The sequence below is a fragment of the Spodoptera frugiperda genome, chromosome 23 (genome assembly GCF_023101765.2).
Source record: "Spodoptera frugiperda isolate SF20-4 chromosome 23, AGI-APGP_CSIRO_Sfru_2.0, whole genome shotgun sequence".
NCBI lineage: Eukaryota > Metazoa > Arthropoda > Insecta > Lepidoptera > Noctuidae > Spodoptera > Spodoptera frugiperda.
This window is the reverse complement of record NC_064234.1, coordinates 3,723,910-3,748,354: the sequence shown is the minus strand read 5'-3', so window position 1 is coordinate 3,748,354 and position 24,445 is coordinate 3,723,910. Positions and strand designations below refer to the sequence as shown.

The following is a 24,445-nucleotide window of genomic DNA, read 5'->3' as shown; positions in this document are numbered from 1 at the left end:
TATCTGTGAGCACTGACCAGCGCCTCACGGCAGAGGCACTTGCTTCAGGCAGTGCCACAATTACGCACACTTTCACTATTCGGGCACTCAAGTTAAAAAATCACGTTTTATACTACACCTCACCTAAATTCGACAGCACAGTCACTCTGACGGTAATCGATTTATCAACATTATCGCCACCTAACCTTACAAAGTTTATTCTATTTCTCAAGAAAATAAAACACATTTCACGTAAAAATATACTTTATTTACACTAAAAGTAAATAGATTTGTTATATAAGTACTTAATGTAAGTCAAATCAAATTTAACTATCTACAGCTAAATTAGGCCCTAGCTATGAAAATGTTTCAAACGTATTATCTTGAAATGTTTTCCACATTTTTCCCTGATTTGAACAAACTTATTTAGTTGTATATTTTTCGTTCCACGAAAACCAATTTAGCTGTACCTACGAAATGAATAACCTAAACAAACGTATCACAAATGTAATAAATAAATTGAGCAATACAAACTAAGGTAACTTTAGTATCGGCTGGCTGGCCGGACTCAAATTAGAAAATATTCGGGACCAACATAGGACCCGCACTTGGGGAAATCGGGGGGAGCTTGGACAAAGTCACTCTCTTCTCCGACTTTAAATATAAAATCTAAGCCTCTGGTCCAGTGGGAGGATCTTTCATCCCTCATCATCCAGAAGCCAGGGTTATCAGCCTTGAAACGTAGTGCTACTACACCGAACTTAGGTATTACAATAGTGTCTTTCTGAACTGGGTCGATGAGGTTCCTATTGAACAGTGTACCTTCATCGTTCATCTTCTTAATTGTTTCTCTGTCGTAACTTCTGTGGAGTTCCCTCATGCCGACCACGTAGAAGCTGTAGCCGTGTAGGTGGAATATGTGGTCAGATTCTCCGCCTGCAATCAATAGAGGGACATTACACTCGGTGTATATTCATCATTATTATCAAAGGTGGGAGGCGAACATCAATTAATTGCATTTACATTATATAAATGGATTTTCTCTGTATGAGGCCATAATGGTTGTCTGATTGATGTCTTCAATTAGTATGATAATATCGATATTGTTAATTAAATAATGGATGTTTCGAGAGCTGAAAATGTTCAAAAGATTGGTCAAGTCTTCGCAGACATCAAATGTCAGTTGCTTCGACGCGTATTAGAAAGTGACATTCTCTGATCGAGGGTCAACTACGGACCCGTAAAATTCCGTTTCGTTTTTGAACAATAAACAATGACAGCTTAATTTTATTATTTCCATAAGCATTATTCATGCCAAAAATTCATATTTAACCTTCACACTTAAGCCCATCTATTTCTAATACCAGTTTTAGTAATCAATTCATCGACTGCACATATTTAGAGATATTAATAGCGCGAGCCTACAGCGTGTCTGGTAGATTGGATAACTTGCAAGGATGCATAATATGGATGATGGATAAATTGGATAATTGATTTCGAATCTTGTTCATAGTTAACTTCAATACAGACTGTGCTTGAATAATTTTATCCTTCGAGTTTACGTTAAAATTACTTATTCAACAATATTACACAATTATTTTATCGAAAAAAACTTGGAACCTAAAACAGAAACACTATTATTTTTGTAATACACTATTGAAAAAAGTATCTATCTTACGCATGAACTGAACGCTTTGTAATTAAATAAATAAAATAACAACATGTACTGTACACTAAATAATGCAATAAATCATCATCATATCAGACTGCCAAACATGAGACTCCCCCAATGACGACCTGATTACGTTGCAGGGAGTTGCTGGATGCAGGTCGCTTCCAATATGCCTATCTGGAAGTCATTGGAAGAGGCCTATGTAACACATAATTATTAAAAAAGAAGTAGAAACCTTTATCATTTAGATTAATTGCTAGAAAGCATCAACGGAACAAAAAAAGTTGTAAGTAATGGCAAATAATTGAATGTAATTGGCCAACTCTATCATATAGCTTTGCCAAGTAAAGTAATGATAAATAGGGAATGTTAGCTAAACGTGAGGTAAAAAACATCAAAGCTCTTAAAAAAATAGTAGAAGCCTGATCGCCGTAGTCGTTACCAACATGGATTATTGTTGAGTTAATGTTTCGATGTTATAATTCGTTGTTTAATTAAGTCGTAAGAAATGGCAATTAAGAAAAATAAATCGTATTAAGAAGAAAGAGCGGATTCAACAAAAGATTAACTTAATGCAGGCAATCCTATTCTATTCTATTTGTTTAAAAAAACAGTGAAGGATATTTTATGGACCAAAATCTTATTTTCTGTAACAGTTAATAAGTTTTTAAAGTTATACCCATTACTTTACATACCATCAATATTTTTTAAACAATGAATCAATATGTTTTTTTAATATTTAGGTCATACTCGTTACTCCTTTGTTTTCTGTCCCCCATATTCCACAATGGTAATGTAAATAGCACAATGTCAAGCTGTCACTCAACCATTTCCACTTTATAGAATCTAAATTAGGTTAATGCATTCGGTGGAACGAGATATCTTTGGATATTTAACTGAATTACGTCGCCATCCGGACCGGCGACCTCGCCGCCTCGCCACCTCGCCCACTCGGCTAACTTTATGTCCGGTACGGTTTAAATAATTATTCGGGCCCAATTGACTGCCGTCGTCCGAGTCCGACCCGTAACGAGACAGTTAAAAAGAACGACAGTTACGATGCGAATGGAGGCTTTGTTTGTTAGGTTCCGTACGTTATATCATAATATTTCAGTTTATTGATAAAATTGATATTGTAATTTAAGTAAAAGAAATAGCTAAATTATATATGGTTTCAATTCAGTGTTTTCTCTAACCTCGACTGCCTCGTTGGTCGAGTCGTTGCAATTGCGACTACTGGGCAAGGGGTCTCGGGGTCGATTTCCGTGTCAGGCAAAGTATACTTTTTACGGATTTTTCGAAAATTTCTCAGTAGTAGCACGGAGTTATATATAACACAAATGGTGAAAATTAGGTGTACATTATGGCACTACGGATACAAGGCGTGACGTCGTTTTCTTTAATGCTAGAGGCTACATTTTACTATCAATATCCCACACGATATGAAATCTGAGTAAAAACTAACACTTAATAATATGAATAAACGAGTGTAAAACAAGATGTCTACGAAAAGAACATACGAATACATATCCAATTTAAATATAATAAAGAACCCTAATATTTAGAAACCATGCATGAAATAGCAAGTAGGTCTAAATTAATGAGACCGTTGTATAACAGCCTATCTACCGACTCGAAATAAATGTATCATGCAAATTGAACTGTAAAATATAATAACTGGGCCACATACTTGTTTAATTATATTTACTTATAAGTCGTACTTCAAATTATAATAAACTTATTCGTAATGTCAATAATAGAACAAACATCTCGAAACTTTATTACCTAAGAATGAGTTCAGTAATTTTAGTTTTGCACACTATTATTTTTTGTTGACAAAACTAAGTTAGAAAAGTATATTAATCATTTTTGTTAGAATTGTAATACCATAGGTACCATAAAAGTTTGTTTTATATAAAAAATATGTAATAGTTTTATTTATAAATTCGACGCAGCACGTTTAGATGATCTTTCTTATAAATGCGAAAGTTTGTGAGTTTGTGTGTTTATCCATATGTTTGCTACTTAATTACGTCAAAACGGCTGAACGGATCGGTATGAACTTTGGAACAGGGATAGATTATGATCTGGAAAAGCACATAGGCTACCTTTTATTCCACGGGAAAGCGGGCGAAACCTTGGGCAGAAGCCAATCTACTCATAATTATTTACACAATAAAATTGTCCAGTCGATTGCTTGACGTCTTGGAATTACCTAATTACATCAAAGCTACATATAATATACCTTAATAATGTTCAATTACACTAAGAAAGTCTGAACTATACCTTAGTATTTATGATTCGCTTCGCATTTCAAGACTCAGTGCTGCTTTCGAAGCCAATGGAACAAACCTTTCTTGTTCTATGATTGATTAAGAGATTCCATTACAGTGATTGATATTTCTATAATAGTGGAGAGCTACCTGACAACGCGTTAGGCTCATGAAGCAAGTCTAAGTACTTTGTATTTGCCTCATGGTTAGGCTTCTCAATGACGTTGCAACTTCATCGTTTAGCTTAGCAGTAGATATTGAGCATTATCTTAAAGAACATAAGAGCTATTTTACACAAAGCAACGTGCTACAATCCAATCTTTGAATTATTTTAGAGATAGACGATTTTGTTTTAAGAACCGTGGCAATTGGCGTTCCATTGTCTCTGTTTACCCCCTTGGGAGACAGGCGTCAGGTTATGTATGTATGTACGCAATTGAAGTTGTTCTTTTAAAAACTATTCTCTACAACGTTACTGAGTACAACGTTACGCTAAGGTAAGAGGTATTGTGTTCGAAAAGTTAAAGAGCACCACCTACTTTTTTGGATCACGCTTGACCGCGCCAACTGCTATAAGCCTCGGGGCCCTATCTCACTTGCTCAGTAGGTTAATGGCTAGACATGTTAATAAAGAATTTATTCAAATTGTTCGACGCCTTGTCGTGAGTACGTAATAGAACTAATTATACGCTTTAATATTGTAAACAAATTATCGGCATGTAAAAGTTAATACTTTATACATAGTTATACATATGTTATACATAGTTCTTACTAGGCTAATGTCTAGTAAGTACTATCTGGATACTTGGATTGAGGAATTGATTGATAACTTTCACTGTTCAATACTTATATGTAGATATCAACTGTATCAATTATTTCAAGTATACAAGTATTGAACAATGAAATTTCAGACCACAATGTTTGTACACTATAGATGCTTTAAATTAATTTAAGTAAGCTTAAGTCTAAAAATGATATTTTTAAATAAAAACAACCAAATTGACTAAAAATCACTGTTTATTCACGGAAATGATGGAAAAATGATCTACTAGTTTAGTCAGTAGGCTGCGCGTCGTTGCCGCGTCTGCGCACACTGCTCATGATGAAGATCCCTCTGTTACTCGAAACTAGTAGAGCTTTTCTCCATTAATTTATGAGAATAAACCGAGATTTTATATTAATTTTGTATGCGAAGCTCACGATAGTTATTATAAAATATAGAAACAACCAATTCCATTTACAAATCGCATATCACAAACTTTACATCTGTGTACCAGTTGCCTACATAAAGATAAAGACACACCATATTTGCAAATACGCCACAAGTTTCGCAATCCCTACTCGAGACAACTTTTGTCATCTGCCGTGTTTCATAGCAATTGTGGACCATACATGTAAAGTCTCATGAATCACTGTCACTGAGATACATGTGCCTACAAGCCCAGTCACTGTTGCAAATATTCATATCTTTACTAATAAACAAGAAGCGTGCGATACTCATTATTTATAAAGTAAAAGTACCATTCAATCTTATAATGTGTTCTGGTCATATTTGCAATGTCTATTTGTTTCTTGGGTAGATAAATAGTTAATCAACATCACGCCTTTTATCAGACAAAGGAGCATTTTATGGCAATATAAAATGTAGAGCCGCTTTACACCCTTTGTGTTATGCGTCCCATGTAATAGGGGTGAGCCTATTGCCATATACAGGACATAATTCCAGACCTTGTACTACTACTGAGAAATTTTCGAATAGCCGAAAAAACCCAGCATTATCTTGCACCGACTCGACCAGGAATCGAACCAGAACAACAACACTCCTTGCGAGAATAGACTGAATGAGGCTGACAGGTCAGCTTTACAGCTATATTAAACTCTATTGAGCTTAGGTATAGAACCTAGATTAGAATACAAAAAAAGCAATGGCTTCATCACTAAATCCCATTGAACTAACAGTTGAAAGTTTAACACTGCAAACAGATGTGTCGATATTATGTTACATTGTGACAAACAGCGGATGTATTAAACACCTTGGCTATTTGCTAATATTTGTACACTTGAGCTTAAGTAACATTAACCTACGAGGCATTATGTTTAACACTAATATTGACGTACCAAGTTACCTTAACAAGTGCCGTTTCTAAACTTTCGGTTATGGAAAGTGGGAAATGTACTCCACAAACTGCCTAATAAGGGAACCGAGTGAGCTTAAGTCGTTACACCTTGTATACAAATGTGTGTGTATATTATACACATTAACTCGTCTTGTAATTAACGTCTGAGAGAATTAGCGATGTGAGAAACTTAGTTCCGCTTTGTATTATTTGTTTTTGTTAGTTTCCAGAACATTCTTGAAATTTCGACTGAACAAGAACGGTTTATTAATGTATTGTAACATGATGGTTTGCACGTGGTTTTAAAGTTTTATTGCAATAACAGCCTATTTTGTTGTGAGACTTTATAATAGACAGATTTATGTTTATTAACGAAAAAATCACAGTTTACTCACGAAAATCAATGGAGAAAAGCTCTACTGATTTCGAGTCACAGAGGGACTCTTCATCATGAGCGGCGTGCACAGACTAGTAGAACTTGTCTCCATTAATTTTCGTGAATAAAGCGTATTTTTTTTAGTTAATTTAGAGACATGCTCTCACGATGGTTAATATAAAAAAAGATTTATATATATGGATATCTAAGCTATCCAGAGTTTAAATAAAACCTAAATGCGAGTCCTAACTTCAATCTTAAGAGGTTCATTTAGATTCCATCATTGCCATTCTTCAATGATCGAATAGTACCATACATTTTATGTATCAGTGCGTAATCGCTTTTTGTGGAAGAAACCTTTATATAAGTAACGGAACTATTTCAAAATCTGGACATTAGATCAAATAAATTGCGACAGACAAATGTAATAAAAACGGTCGTTTTGGGCTTTCGATTATTATTACAATACCTAGATGTTATTTTAAATGGTACTGTGTTTGATTATGTAGGTTTTTCTTTATAGTTCTTTCTTTCTACAAAATATACTAAACTTTTCTACGTCTAAGTCAATATATGGCAATAGGCTCACCCCTTATTACATGGGACTTATAACACAAATTGTGATAAGTATTGTATACATTGTATAGCGACATTACGTGTCGTAATGAGCAGCTCTGCCTATCCCTTTGGGGATAAAAGGCGTGTCATTGCTTTTTTCTACATCTATTCTGTACCTCTACCATGAGTTTGAAACAATACTATTTGTCGATAGTCGCTAGCGACGACTGATCCTGTGCACGTAAAATTTGCCATACAAAAAATTTACGTCGTCGCTAGCGACTGTCGACAAATACGATTGCTTCAAACTAACAACAAACATGGTAGAGGTTCAGTTGAAGTGTAATAGCAATAAGTGGGTGCAATCACCTTTGAACCAAGGATTATTAAGCTGTCCATACTTTGACCCCAGTTTTTGCTAAAGCCGTAACGTAGTTGTTCAGTCGGAGTTGTTAAAAAGACATCGATAATTATTTAGCAACATTATTTTTCTAACATTAAAAAATATTTTTGATGTATTAATCTTTGCTGCTATACTGTATATACAGGGTGACTTTGAATTCGACGTATTCCTCTCGGGAGGTGATAATACAACTAATTTCCTACAAAATTAGCCCTGAGGTCCTTGGGCGGAAAGTGGCTAGTTTCTGAGATATTCAACATTTTTGGTTTTGGTAAAAAAATCCCGAATTGATTACAAAAACATCAATAAATTAAAAAATACTGGTTGGATTTTAGTAGTTTTAGTTTTAATCAGTTGCCAATACATCAGTTATCATTTATGAATACTAATAATGGCACAAATATCATTCGTTTTAAAATAGCAAGTAATTTCCTATCAAATTTTGTTTTGTGTCACTAATTTGGTCAATAGAAAACTGGATTTATTTCAAAAAAAATATATGACACTAAGCGTACAAACTATTAGAAAAACTTCCTTGGTTTATTAGCTACCCAAAAACATAAAATTATTTACAACATTCTCAAAAATAAATGAATTAATTGATGATAAGTAGAGTGTAAAGAGAAAAGGGCAATTTCAAAAACATCTTTATTTGCAAAAAATTGTTCAAAGTAACCTTCCCTACGACGAATACAAGCTCGAACACGCTTCCTTATCTCTATGACGGCCACTCTTGGACTGAATATGCGTCTAATTTCGTCATTATCTTCAAATATGTTTTGGAGAAGAATTTCGATACACGGCCAATTCTGTCAGTATAAACAAGGGACTTCATGTAAAAATCAACCGGCGTTAGGTTCTTGTCATTGTGCGTGCCATGCAGTCATGTAGTGGGACCGCACTGTCAATCCAGCGCCTGAAAACCGATGTATCCAACCACTGCCGCACAGTAGTTCGATAGTGCACTAAACAATAATCTATCAATCAATCAATCAACCTACCATATTCACAAACTATTACGTTTAAAATAAAACTAGATCGGAAGAAATAATTTCTCGCATAAACAGGAACTTAGTATGAGGATTTCCGCGAACAAAGGCAAATGTTTAGAGCTCAAGTATCATTGAATCCCATTTTTGTGGAAACCTTTAGACAGTAAAAAACCCATAGCACATCAAAATACACCAATTTCTTCAATTGATTTCCGACTTTATTGCTTATCAAGATAAAGTCGAAATCGTATAGCAGTAATTTTACAGTACAGCATAATGGTGTATCTTAGCACGTGTATCTCTGTAGGTAAGTCATTAGACACGTGTTTTATAACCTCTTTAGTGTATTACCACAGTACTTGAACGACTCGGTAATAATTACACCGTGCGGCGTTGTAAAAAGTGTCTATAGTTGCATCATGACTACCAACATAGACGGCTGGTGAGAAATGTCTTAGAGAATGGTAGTCATAATGAAATATACTTCTCATTATATGATTTATAGGTTCCAAATGGCTTTTTTGGTTTAATTGCTTCCGTGGAATGTGTGACTGTTTTAACTGTTATAATTTAATTTAGAGAAGCACACTTCTAAAGGCAGGAGATTCTCACACCGGGTGTAATTGAATTCTGGAGCTGCGGACTGCCTAGCGGGTTACCGAGGCTCCGGCTCGAAAAACAAGAGTAGGAACGGGGTGGTTTTTAATCAGTAAGAGTCTGACACACCCTCTCGTTCGCCCAAGACAAGAGAAATCATTGGATGATTTTCACCACTTAAAAAATTGGTGATATTTGAAACTAATATTCTGCTAACGATACCAAATGCATCACAGTAATGCACGTATATGTATAATAACGCCTACTACGGCTATGTGTAGATAATTAGGTACTTACGTAAGGCTTTAATTGAATAAACTAATACGGGGCTGTAGTACAGTTTGTTTTCTGCACCAATACCACTTAAGAGTAAGACTGGGATACCAGGGTGATTTTAGTCAAGGAAAAATATTATAATTATTTATGATAGTTCAGCATACCACAACCTTTCAGTAAATAAAAAACTTATATTACCCAATAAATTACCTTGATCGAACATCACGAGTTCGACAGTGGCGTCGAGTGGTATATTCTTGACGTGGACGCACTCGTCTCCATGCCCCGGCTCCTTGGGGCAGAAAGCATTGGCCCCTACGTCACCACCCTGGGTGAGCAGTGGAGATGCTGGGTACGTGAAGCGATGACCGTCTGTTTGTCCCCAGCTCTCTGAAACAAGGTGAATTAAGGGTAAAGAAATTGTAACGGAAGAATAAATAGATTAAATAGACTTTGACAGAACATCCAGTAAAATTTGTATGACAATTTTTTTTTAATCAGACTAACTAATCACTGGTACTAAAACGAAAAAAAAACTTTAATCGTATTTTAGGACATTGGAGAATAATCCTAGATATTACACGTGATCTCTATAAAAGTACGTAGGAAGATATATGCCGATCGCCCCTTTAAATTCCTAATCCCCAAATAAAGGCCGGCAACACACTTGTAACATATCTGTTATTTCGGGTGTTTGCTTACCATCAAGTATTCCGTCTACACGTTTACTAACTTATACCATAAAAAAAATCTTTGCGGCAATTATTCTATTATATTTAACCAACAGTTTGCTGATCGCCATATCTAAACCGAGGTTATGGTTACCGTTTTGTAACCTCCGGTACTCCCAGCGAGATTTGGTTAGTTCGGAAGTAATTTGCATTCGTTCTAATTGGACAGAGGCTGGGCCCATGTACGGAAACCTGATTATGAAGCCACAATCTCTTACTTCCGTACGTCGGTCCATCAAAACTGATACGTAGGCATTTTAAATGAGGCTTCTATACAAAAATGGAAATTTGATACAGAGCTTTGATATGATTTCAAATGTACGCTCGTCAGTGAATAGAATTGTGATTTTTAAGATGAGCATCAGCCAGACAATTTTGTTGTATGTTTGTATTTTTAGTAATATTACAATGTTATTGTATTTTCAGTTTAGAATAAGTGGAGTGGTATACCGTATACCTTTTTTTGGTGGGGGGGGGGAGAAATCATTCAATCATTGGGTGTCAGTGTAGATAGGGAGTCTCACCCCATTCCTACTCCTGCTTTTAGCCGGAGCCCCGGTAACCCGCTAGGTCGTCTGCAGCTCCGGGGTATACCGTAATAGCCTCTGTATTTATAAACAATATTGTGAAAATATGCAGTCTTAATTGATACTAAAACTGCAAAGCAATCATAATACTAATTAAAAGTCATATTCATTCTTATTAAGAACCTTAGGTGAATTCGAAAGTAAGTAATAACCAAGTCGATATTACCAACTTGGTTACACTATCTAAGTAGACCAAATACGTAACTAATTTCTCACACTATAATGAATTTTACAGCCTACAAATTATGGGTACTTTATGTAGATATCGTCCAATAAATTCGTCTTGCAATCAGTCGGTAGTTTCCAGTTACAATGAGTCGAGAGCAATCATAGTTTATTGATCATGGAACATATTTATATTTATTGGTCAGTTAAAGGCAATGAGCGAGTTTCATATATCTTAGTACTGATTAGAAATTTCGAGCAGTAGAAAGTTTGTTCAAAGCTTATTGAAGTTCAATTTCCACTAGGCATAACGTATTAATATACTAGTACAATTGTACCAATAGTTGTTTATGTGTTGGTACAATTGTACCAATAATTGCTTATGTATTGGTTTATGAAATTGGCCGATTGGTATTTGATAGATATGAATTATCACATGATACAATACAAGTAAGCAAACGTCTACCGAGCGGGTTTACCGGAGCTCCGGCTCGAAAAGCAGGAGTGGCAACGTGGGGGTTTATATCATCCAATAACTTCTCTTGCCTTGGTGAGGCGAGAGGAACTGTCAGACTATTACTGACTAAAAACCACCCTGTTCCTACTCCTCCTTTTGGTGCCGGAGACCCGGTAACCCGCTAGAAGTCCGCATACTACTCTGCGTTTTTACTTTTTAGTCCGTAAGAGTCTGACACTACACTCCCTCTCACCTTGCAAGAAAAGCCATTGGATCATTTTCCCCACTTAAAAAAGGAAAGAAAACTTATTATTGAAGCAGATCTATACCTACATTATAATGCACTGACACTCAATACAATTATACATGAATTCCACCAATCACTACAATCTGATATGACATGATATCCATGTGAGCTAGTAATTTCCGTCATAAAACACGGTGTAGTGGCAATTCGATCCAATTATACAATTCCGTAACAATGACCACACTGGTTTAATTACCTCACGTGAGCTAGTGTACTCGGAACGGACATTAAAGTGTTTTATGCAGAGCGCAGACAGTCAGAATGTGTTGCAAATTCACACTTTATTTATAAAATATTACACTTTTTACTTCAGTGTTTTTATAATTGTATTTTTATTAAGACTTTTCTTTCATGGAATAAGCTGGAGAACGAGCAAACGGATCACCTAATGGTAAGCAATCACGGTCGCCCATGGACACTCGAAACACCAAAGGTGTTACAAGTGTGTTGCCGGCCTTTTGGGGGTTAGGAATTTATGGGTCGTTGGAGAATTAGGGATTGGGAAAGGGGTAATTGGACCTTCCTTTCTCATGTTTAGTCTCTACGAATTTATATATGTTCCTAAATTAAGTTATACCTGTATCCTTACATTCCGTACATCAAAAACGTCTAACAAACAAACAAATAAACTTCCGTATATACAACCTAGTATAGCCTTTTCTGTCAAGGGTACATCGTTGGAATTTCCATAGCTATTCGTATGAATTTTTATCGGCTCTGTATACACGGTCGATTAACTTTTACGGCGATCTATTGAACATTCGTATCGCGTGAACCGCCCACTCGTTTTCCAAAAAAACATACGAACAAGGGTAGCCAAGGTAATGTCTTGGGGAAACGCGACTATTATGAATGGTTGGACATTTATTTTTTTAGGATGTAAACACTGCTACTTCCTAGCTACAAACATTTTTCATTCCGTTATGGGTTTTTGTACATTATGTATGAAACTGTGTGTCTGTGTTTTAGGTATGTGAACTTAGGGGTGTTTTTCCACTAGATATGTGCTATGCTACGTTGCTGTGGATGCGTTTGACTTCCACGATCATATTCATTGGTACACATAGCTTAGCACTGATGGAAACGGACAGCTAAGATATGTTTTTTATACGGAAAAATGCGTGCAGTGGGTTCGTCCTATGGATGTGTGCTATAGATGGTTTACCTTTGAGATGGAACCACTGTTTCAAACTCTCTTAAAAACATTAACCAGTTTTAATAACTATACATGATACACTACATATTTATGCACAAAGGATCAACATTTTATATTCATTATACTAAAAATACGTCCCCAAACCGGAATGACAGCAGTAGACTTCAATAAACTTGCCAGAAACTAGTATTTTTGTAATCTGACGCAAACAGTATCCCTCAATCGAACATCGACGTTCATATCGTAAACAACACATTTTTTGTTATATTATAATGTTAATCTATAAATATGTAAAATAATAGTTTTTGTTCTTTGATTCTCAAATTGACTTTAATAGACTTAAAATCTAAACTAAGAAAAATGATATTTTGGTAAGAAACCTAATAACTACTGAGCATCATTCTACAATTACGACCGCAACTTGTATCGGGTTCGATTCCCGCACGGAGCAACTGTTTAAATGATCCACAAATTGTTGCTCCGAGTCTGGGTGTGATGCACCCTCTTGCATGAAAAGCGAGCGTCTTAAGCCTCTCGGCCACCACGACATATACATATACACATATGTATGTATATATGTATAATACTTTAATAACAACTTTCATCTGTTATTTATGAATAAAATTTCTATTCTTGTTACTTACTGTAAATAAATATCAAAGCCTATTAGTTCACCAGCCATGAAACCAAATGAAAGCCATTTAATTGCATACAGGGATCATAAAAACTTTATAGTCTGAGACTCGAATAGGAAAATACATAGATGTAGCGATAATGTCTAGAAATGGCCACATTATCTACAAATGACAATATCTACAGATGAGCAACTGACTGTAATTCTTTGAACGTAATTGTCCAATAAATTTTTTAATAAACTAGCTTCTGTCAGCTACTTCGTACGCATAAGTAGGCGATTCCCGTTTTTCCAGTTCCCGTGAGAATTTAGGAAATCTTAGTGCTCCCCTACACTCCTGAAGAAACATATAGATGCCAAGAGACATGCCAAGTTTCAGATTCCTAGGTCCAATAGATTTTGCTGCGTTGTCTGTCTGTTAATCAGTCAGTCAAACAACAGTAAGTAACGGAAGAGTTTCATATGGTATTTATAACGTAAAAATTAAAATTACATAGAAGAGACATAAAAAAAAAACCAACTAAACGCGTCAAAGAAATTGTCCTCATCGAAGTCCTGAGGTAGGGTGTCTAAAAAACTGGCAGCATTACCACATTTTATGGTTCAGTGCATTACTGGTTTATAAAAAGGTGTTTTATTTCTTTATTTGGCCTGAGTTATAGTAAATGAATCTATGTATTCCCGTAATTGAGGCTCTGTAATAAACAAAGCTTCTTCAAAGAATTTTAATGTCGAAAAAACTATATTTTTTTTTAAATTCTAAGAAAGGGTATTTCATCATAGCGTTGACTAGACCGACTAGTTTATTATACATTCATCTGTAACTAATAATAGTAAAGTTAAAAGTTTTAAATTCCAAAAACAGAATTTTTGTTGTGGAAATTTTAATTCTTCGGTAACGTAGCCAAAACTAATAACTTTATGCAAAATTAACTGCTAAGTAACAAGGTGCTAGGTAGGCTGCTAGGTGCTTGACGTAACAATACTGTATGTTAATTAATTTGAGCTAATTTTAGCCACAAAATGCCTGATTATTCATAATTATATTTGCATTCCGTTCTCTCTTTACGCGTTTATAAATAAAATACCTAGGTACTTACCGCTGTACTCCGTATTTGTTCCGCAATTGTTTTCGGAACAATATCGTTACTAAGTAATACTTTAAGTAATTATTAAATGACTCTGAGTACGGCGGTATGTCTCATCATTTTGTATTGTAGTTTCAATGTATAGATTTAGAATTGTAGTGTACCTAAAACCTCAAGGAATTTCGCAAAAAGAGTATGATAGCAAATCGACTGATTATGCATTGTGAGGACGTTAGAGTGGCCTCTAACGTCCTCACAATGCATAATTGAATAATAAAAAAATACACAGACAGTGACTACAAAATACCTACTTGTATCCTTTAAAAAATATATAATTATAGTAACAACAACAAAAAAGTAACATCTAATTATTCAAAATTAGATTCCTAAATATTTATTTCAAGCATTTCAAAATGAAACGCATCACCAACTTTAAACTTTAAAGTTTACATATCTTTATTCTCGAGATGCAATCTTCATCTTGAGTACAATTTAAATATTCAATGTCGTTTAATATTTATGATTGTGCAGCCCTCGCACTATGTTATCTACGTAGATATACATCTCTGAGAGATAGCGACCTCTGGTTAATTAGAATATGCAGTCTGGAGTCTGGATGCTAGTATTCCTCACTCCACTGTACTACGATTCATTTACTTATGACATTGTGTTGTAGTACGAAACTAAACAATAGGGATGATGATGGGGTATGAAAATTAAAAATCTATTTAGTCCATCAATTAGGTAATGAAAAAATATTAGACACGTATTTTTTTTTGTCGTCGAAGAAAACAATACATAAAACTAATCAAAGTATAGGAATGGGAGCTTACTAAGTCACTTTTGAGTACAAAACGTTCACCAAAGGGACGTCACGCAATAATTAAAATCAATATATCGTCAAAAATACTTGTTTTTTGTAAGGAAATAAAAAATACTTGTCTAACGTTTTATAATCGTCTACCAGATGGTCATTAAAAATAAAAATTAATCATCTACACTATTCACAGATATGGAACACCGTACCATATACTATCATACAGTTGTTTAATTCGTTTGTAGTCTGCTGATTTAAAAATAATGAATACTGTATTGAAATCATTACACTAACAAATTTAATTTGTTGATTATTATGTTACCTACATGCAATAAGGCTTCCATTCCATTCCATTCACCACAAAATATTAAGTAAACACTCAACACTATCTAACAACAACACTATCGAAATCTTGGTCTATACTATACGCACGTATTTGCAATCACATCGATACAACGCAACGGTACTTGTCATAAAAATATCGAGGGCCCCGAAAAGCCCACTCATGCGCAAGTGAAAGGGAAACTTTCATAAAACGAAACATGTTAATAATCAAAATAAACATCCCATTGTTTAGACAAACGTCTTTTTAAGTTTGGAAGGTGCGCGAAATCGTCAATAGTGGGCAAATGGTGATTTGTCAATGCGAACGGTTGTTAAAGGTTGCGTATGGGCAACGTTTGCAAGCGTCGACGCAGGCGCAATCTTGGCACCTACCTATATGATTATGTGCGGTTGGTGCGGACGCTGTTACGACCGCTGATTACTTCACTTTCTTCATAAACACCGTGTCATGCCGGTATTATATGTAAAACAACTTTAGACAGGCCTAGAGGTGTTGCATTAGTAACAAATAAGTATTAGATTCTAATCGAAATATATAGAAACATATTTTTAATTTTATTTATTTTAGGCTTTACGTGGATATTAAATGTAACAAAAGACAAAGTAACATAATGTAAGATTTTTGTCAAATATTCCCTAAATACACTACAAATATAACTTTAAAGGAGATGGCTAAATGACTGACCCAGGCATAATAACAAGAATACGAATTTCACGCTAACCCGTATCATTTAAATATTCACTTATGAATTATTTTGTGTTTAACTAATTCTTATAACTTGGTGAACAAAAATTAACAAAAAATAAGTTTTATAATTGATTTTTTTCTGTTGTGGTTTGACATGACAACACGGAAGTAGGTACTGCAAGCTATTATTAGGACATTAGTTTCCCCGAAAATCAAATCGAAATAATTAAACGAACATCAATTTTTAATAACGGTAATATAATGACTTTTTTCTGAAACCAAATAATTGTAAATGTTTTGATCGACACAAAATATATATTTTGTATAAGATTGCACAATCTTACTATATATTTTGTGTCTTTCCTTGGTTACTTTGTGTTCATTATCTAGTATAAGCAGAATTGTTTACCTATCTACCTCATATATAAATAACTTTCGGCTCAGGTACATCAAAACGCCTTGGTAAAAGTTCACAGCAATGTTATAGATTGAAGTTTTTGTTACGTTGTTTGACGTAGGAGCGCTACTTTATTTTCAGGATTGCGCAGATATGCCAAGTTTCTGGATCTTCTTAATTACAAAATATAAAATTTTAATTATGCGGCTTTATTTATTGCTAGGTACCATATTTATACAATATTTATTTGTACGGGTTACGACGTCCATACTTTGGTTTAGCCATGTCCTTTAAAAACAAATAAATTAAAATGAAAGACAAAGTAACATAATGTACGATTTTTGTATAATTTTCAAAAAGTACCTAGGTACTAATATTTATATAACATTGGATTTCTACCTACATTTATACTGAAAGTTCCTCAAAATCAAGATTATTAGAGAAAATTTCTACTGTATCAAGTCTACCTTTGCGATAGATGCAGAACAATTGCAGAAATTCAAATTCGGTGTTTATGTTCGAATGGTTACCACAGCTGTATAAAAGCTGCCGACCGAACAGACGGACCACAGACAATGAATATTTAAAGCGAAGCCGACTGCAAGAGGCAGTCGACGTTGCTTTTCTGAACTGTACCTTAATTCGCTGCAGACTATGTTACGTTCAAAAGCAGACAGAGTATGGCTTTATACCTACTTATTATTTATTTATGTATTAATATTGTTTTGTTACCATCACTAGTTGGCTAACTGATGAGCCGAAACTTAAATTCCTGCATCGACCAAAGCTTCTTTCGATTTCGAAATACATTAAGTACTATTGCCCTTATGGCTCACAAAAAATAGCGATTTATATTATTCGCATAGACGTATCGATACTTCTACGGGTAAAAAACCGGTATTGCTATAATATTCCATACTATCGATAAATATAACGTAATATAACGTAAATGCTACATCGATTTCACGGTAAAAATAAGTATGTGTCAAGATTAAATTATTACTACTTATATTTCATAATTAAGATTACTATTCATTTATTATATTTGTAAAGTCTCAGATAGTATCTGTTCAACAGAGAAATATTCACATTTATAATACAAAACAGAATGAACGTAACTTGCAAGCATTCAACTGATCCATAGAAAACAAAGATCACGCTGTATCTATTGGACAATAACCAATGATCGTTCAGCTCTTAGGAAAAGAGCCAATAATAACGATGCTGATGATGTCGATACAACAGATTGATTAATGATACGCGATTAAATGCAACTCATACGACTAGAGATGATTGCAGATTCGCAAGTTCAGGTTTAGTATACTTTGTTATACGCTAATTATTATTGCATGCATGGCCTATGTATTGCTAATTTGTTATGTCAATAGACTGCACGGTTGGTGCAGTGGCTGGGCAGTAGGCGTGCAACGTGAAGCAGGTCACTCGGGCTTTGAAGACACCCAGGTTATACCCATCAGGAAACACAGAACAAAACAAACACACGCTCTATTTCTGCACGGAACAACTCTTTGAGTGATCCATAAATTGTTGTATCGAGTTCTGGGTGTCAAGTGTATGTAAACTTGTGTATTTGTAAACGCATTCACGACACAGGAGAATATACTAATGTGCGGCAACTTTTTAAAAATATAAAACAATAATACATCGCAAATAATAATTTGAAACACTTTTTTTTAAATCCTAGTGCATGTTTTATTTAGTACTCAGTGCCCAAGCGGCTAGGCTGTCGATCACGTAATGCCTGGTATGCTTCTTTCCCAATCAGCCGTGGCCTTTTCCAAGTAGGTTGTGGGTCAGCATTGAATGCCAATCATTGTTCACTTGGATATTTACTACACAACCCATTACGGATGACACAGTATCATCATTCTATATAGCATTCGTCTTTATTAACCCAAAAGGGTGCACTATTAAGTTTAAAAAGTGTTAATAGATAGCAATTGGCGTTCCATGATCTGGAACTCAATGAAACAGTAACAATGGAACGCAGGCAGCGGTAGATATGAGGTTATGTATGTATGTAAAAATCTATTTCCAACAGACTGAGATTTTTTGAAATATTTGCCTAATGGGAGTATCGAACCCAAGACCCATAATTATTACGCCTAGCTCACTACTAATACCTCAATAGCTTGAATAACAATAAACAGAAAGACATTTTGCGTAAATAACCAAAAGTATGTAACTTAACATTAACCGACTTCAGAGGTTCTAGTACAGTTATCTTTATCTACAAAATACGCACAAAACAGCTATTCTCAGTACATTGTAGTTAAATATTATAACGATTAGATTGTATTTTCGAAATAAGTGGCGTGACCTACTAACATATTCTCTTGCCTAAGTATTATATAACTTGAAATGTTCATAACTTGCGACGAACGACTTGCTTAGAACTGTGTGAGTAAGAACGAGTCAGTTTAGTTTGCAAAAAAACTAGTTTTTTGTATCTGTTTCGCTTAGCAGACGAAGTCTGACTATTAAAGTAAATTAATCGATTTGTTATTTCATTCGAATTTAGTTTATATGTTCAAGGTCGATTATGGATGTTGGGTAATATGTTTGTTTTTTTAATGGGTTTGACTACTAGGTTTTTTAATCTTTTTGATGTTTCGAGCTCAAAAATTGTTTATTCTTTGATTTGAAACGTGGCATCCGTAAAATATACTACATAAGTACAAAACACTATATCAACTATATAGATAGTCACGTATATATACCGAAAGCTGTTAAAAAACATCTCATTTTGCCAGAATGTTTTCACAATGTCCCAAATCATAATAGGAAAAATGGAAGCAATGGCTCTTAAAAACCCTTTTGACATTGTTATGCTTTCGGCTCCTGGCCACTTGCCACGGATCGACCGACGAAAATGAAAAGATAACCTTCAACTTTGACCCACAAAGAGACAAATATTGACAATACGTTAGTACTCAACGTCTCTTCGGCAAACATGTGCTAACCAGTTTAAGACTCAATTCTTACTAGCCACCATCCTTTCTTGTAATATTACTAACTAACTATTCCCGGTTTAAAAGTGAGTTAAGCTGATAATAATAGGGATGATGACGGGGTATTAAAATTAAAAAGCTATGTATTTAGTCCGTCACGTCAGTTAGTTATAAGGAAAATGATTAGACACGTATTTTTTTTGTCATGTAAGATAATAACAATACTTCAGATAAAGCGAATCATAGTTTAGGAGTGGAAGCAAATACGTCATGTCTACGTATAAAACGTACTCTAGGTAGTGACGTCACATTATATTTCAAATTAATATATCTTCGAAAGTATTTTATTTCAGTAAGAAAATGAAAAAAAAGTGTCTAATGTTTTAAAATAATCTACAAGACGGACATTAAAATAAAAATTAGTCAACTACCTTATTTTCACTTTCGACGGTTTTCTATCCGTGTTAATTCTGACGATATTTATGACGTCATCTTGATTTGCTCGTCGATAGTCTAAAAAGTAAAAAAAGATCTTCGACCAAAAAAGCAGGTAAATAAAAACCAAGTAAAAATTACAAAAGAGATAAAAATCACATAGTATTTAAAATGATATTTAACTTGAAAGCGTTAAGTTTCGAAAGGTGACTAAGTATTTAAATTTACTCGTGTTCTTACTTTTTTTACTCCGAGCTGTAAAATATTTTTAATTTAATGCACTTTTAACCGGTTAAGTCAGATGGTGACATTTGGAACCGGTTTCGAGGTGGACAGACCTGATAAAGGTCACAGGCAGCCACAGAATGCATTTGTTTTAATTTTGTTTCCTACCGGCCGATCTCGATATAATTTAAGCGAAAAAATCATCACTCCTCTCGCCAGGGCGAGGCGAGAGGGAATGTCAGACTCTTACTGACTAAAAACCACCCCGTTCTTACTCCTGCTTTTCGAGCCAGAGCCCCGGTAAACCCGCTAGGTAGACCGCAGTTCCGAATGTCATTGGAGGTCTATGTCTAGCCGTGGACAACTTATAGATGTCTGATATGATAAAAATTAATGATGATGATGAACTAGACAGAAATGGTCTAAACTTGATTATTTTATTTTTGGTTGTTTGTTACTTTAACCATTTAACTATGATAATTTAATGATTTAATTTGAATTCTAAACGTGAAACATTATTAAAATAGTAACGTTACGTTCTATCCACTACACACACGATAAAAAAACAAAAAATGGAACGAATATTCTATACTTTTTTCAGTCATTATTTAATTATAGCAACTTTATATTAAAACACTTAATAGGTTACCTACACGTCTATAAAATATTTGTAATTATGCACGTGTTTTTTTAAATCGTTTAGTTATGTAATAGTTACTAACTGCCGCACTCAGAGATATTTAATGATAAAGTAACCTAGTCCTTAGCAATTATTTTCGATAAAAATCGTTACTAAGGAATGGCAGTAAACCTTATACTACTTTAAACATCAAAGTATTCCTGACTAGAAAATTACACTATTCCTACTATTGACCTCTTTGGCCTCGACTAGAGCAACAAACAAACAACGTATATCTATAAACAGCAATATATGTATGTACCTACATAATATATGTATGTACCTACATAATATATGATAGTATACTGTTATACTTTCATCAAACGCTAAGCGATTGACAGACGCCTGAAATAGAACCGTTAATCAAAGTAAAAAATAGCCAAATGACTATGATTGATCGTTTCGTACTTCGAAATTGATTACCCTTCTAGGAATAAAAGATAATCCGAAAGTTGAGACTAGACATAGTAGTCGTGATCAGACAATAATAATACTTAGAAGAATTATAATACCATTTTTGTAGGGAAGAAAATCATCCAACTGACTTCTTCCGCCTTGGGCGACGCCTGAGATAGAGTGTCAGACTCTTACTGACTAAAAACCACCCCGTTCCTACTCCTGCTTTTCGAACCGGAGCGGTAACCTTTTAGTTTGATCAGACAATAATAATACGTGTAAGACATAATATAATACCCTAGATCAGTAAACCCTACCTAGTATGTGTGTTTTCTTGCGTCCTATATGTTTTCAAATCACGCTTTCGTTGAGAATGATAACAATCCACGCATTATATCACAACAGATACCTGTCTAGACACGTATTGGTAATATCTATTCGGATAATAACTATGTAGAATATAAAGAACCGAAAACTTTCATCCATTTAAAACTCATTAGCGCACACATAATGCCAAAAAATGCATACCTCTTCTGACCAGTTAATGTAACACAAAAGAAAGTTCTTAAACAATATACAATTACATTACTCACCGACTCGTTTCGCCGAAATTTGTCTTGTAGAATAATTAAAAGGCACGTAAATGATCTTGTCGAGATTCTCCGCCAGTTCCGCAGGGAGCTTGTTAGCCGCGTGGATCTCGTGCAAACATATCACATTATCCGAATCACACCGTTCACTAGTCACTGTCGTCAACTCGCGATACACTACTGCATCAACTACGTCGTCATCTTTATGCAATACTTTTTGCCCCTTACTGTCGTACACTAAATTGGCTTCACCCTCCAAACTGTCCTGACAACTCTTTACCGCTGCTACTCTTATCTTGTAAGTACCAGGTACTCTTTTAGCGTCCAATATAAAATCAGCTCGCTCGCCTCGACCCAACTCTATTGAATTCACACGCTCCGGTTCTATCTGGTGGCCATCTAAAGTCACAACTTGTAATGTATGATGATCAACTGAGAATTTAATTGGACAGCTCTTTGATCCTCCTCCATAAGCCAACCGGAATCTGTATCTTTTTCCATATTCCACTTTAAAGGACGACTGCGGAGAGTCGGGAGATTCGGATGATTTCCCTTTACCGTTTATGAGAAGAGATTCGGCGTTCGGAATACGTGATACGACCCCAGCTAGAGGTCCCATAGAATGGCCCCATTCGGACACGAATATAGTGTGTTCGGTAGCGTCCACATCATACAATTTCTTTACGGGGTCTAAACGAGGGGATTGACGGACGACAAACGCTCCGGCGAGACCATCGGCGGCATCCGCGGCCGAGTGTGCGTGGTACATGTGCGTGCCTACAGCGGATGCCCGAAATTTGTACTGGAATGTTGTGTACGCCGGCTGTGGGCACTGCGTGAGCATAGGAGCTCCATCCATGAAGGGAGTCTCCTTCTGTGGCTGTCCTCTCCAGTGGATGGAAAGCGCATGTGCGGGAGCTCGGTGCACGACATCTACGACCAAGATGTCGTTTTCGCAGACGTGTAGTGTGGGGGCCGGTAGAGCCCTGTTGGCGACCAGAACGCCGCGCTCCCGACCGTCTGCGGATATACATGTTGCTGGACAATCGCCTCCATCCTTCTCTGTGCAGCTACCGCAAGATCTAAAATACAAGAAACACAATCAGTATGTAGGTTTTCACATACTAATACAACATCAATTTAGTGATGCAGAAATGAATATCACTGGCAATAAATAACCGCATTTCGTAAAGATGTTACAAATGTTGCTTACTTGCTAAGCGTCTTGTAGACTTCGATGACTAGTTTCACACGACATATCATTGGCCAATCCAACTCATGACATTCTCGGTCACAGTTCTCGAAATACTCCTCTGTAAACAATAGTCATTAATTAGAATTATTTATTAGTTTTAACTATTACCACAGAATATATTAGTTCGATTAGTTTATCATGCGAATAAGTAATTTTCAATAGTCACAAAGCATTCAAAGTATCTAGTATACGTATGTATGTACTCGTTTAGTACTAGTACCTAACTTCATTCACCGAAGTTCACTGGGAATCGCGATAGATTCCACGAACATTACAAAAGTGATCGTTTGCAAAACACGTCTTTTATGCACGTACAAACGTAGCTACTTCCTAACGATACAGACTACCATTAATTCCCAACAAGTTTTAATCGATATTTGGCTATTAACTAAAGTTCTAATGTTAAATGTTAAACTCCTAAATTGATGAACTGGTAGTTTCCTAGTTACTGTTTACATAGAAGTTTATTCAGCGTTTCGGAAATCCGATAACTCTTAAGTATAACAGAGAAGTAAATAATATTAAACTAGTTAGATAGTTGTGTAACTATTGCCCTTTCGGACCTCCGTACCTACTTATAATAAGGTGGACTTAATTCATAATGTAAGCAAAAAATTACAAATGATTGTGTTTACCTGGCATCGGCGTATAATGTACGACAACAAGAACTCCAGCTATTATTACAGTTAACACGAATATCCTCTGCAAGGACATGAGCAAGTAATTTGGCTTAACCAAAGACACTTCACGCACTTGACTCGCCTCTTTTTCCGACTCCATGATTAATGAGAAAAACTTATTCGTCTATGGCCGCACACGAACACGAGATTACATGATTATTTTTCAAAGTTGTGTTCGATACAAGAAAGTGAGAGGTGTGGCGTTCGCGACTACGCGAGTCGACCACGGAGTGGCGACTGGTATGGTCGTGGGCCGTCGCCTCCAACCGTTGCAACATCGTGCACCACCATGATCCGCCGCATTGCAAGAGGTTCGATTGGGTCTCGAATTCGGAAGTAATATGAGGGGCAGCAATGGACTCTCTCTGCAACTTACGTAATTTGATATTGTGCAACCGTTACATTAATTTCCACCATGCCGACCACTTACAGCGTGTTACGTGTTACACAGTCAACGCAATAACTGCGCGCCTAATTATTGTTAATTAAATGTAAATAAAATATTAACATGTCTCTTTTTGCAACGACATTACTCCAAACATTATAAATTAGTAGTATACATGTACACTTGTGTTGACTGTTCGGCCGCCTTAGCGTG

The 24,445-nt window shown here is 35.4% G+C and overlaps 1 protein-coding gene across 2 annotated transcripts; it reads right to left on the bottom strand.

Annotated features, from left to right (window-relative positions):
* Positions 1–225: 225 nt before the first annotated feature.
* LOC118266765 (uncharacterized) lies at positions 226–24,162 on the bottom strand. 2 transcript variants are annotated; one of them, XM_035580301.2, is made up of 5 exons: positions 23,803–24,162; positions 23,126–23,225; positions 21,916–22,994; positions 9,442–9,633; positions 226–915 (listed from the first exon to the last, which is right to left on the bottom strand). In XM_035580301.2, exons 1-5 carry the CDS (start codon positions 23,945–23,947, stop codon positions 548–550), a joined length of 1,884 nt encoding a protein of 627 aa, XP_035436194.2. In that variant the 5' UTR covers positions 23,948–24,162; the 3' UTR covers positions 226–547. The 2 variants fall into 2 exon arrangements, with proteins under 2 accessions (XP_035436194.2, XP_035436195.2); XM_035580302.2 differs by having other exon boundaries at positions 9,454–9,633; positions 23,803–24,156.
* Between the last annotated feature and the right edge of the window lie 283 nt (positions 24,163–24,445).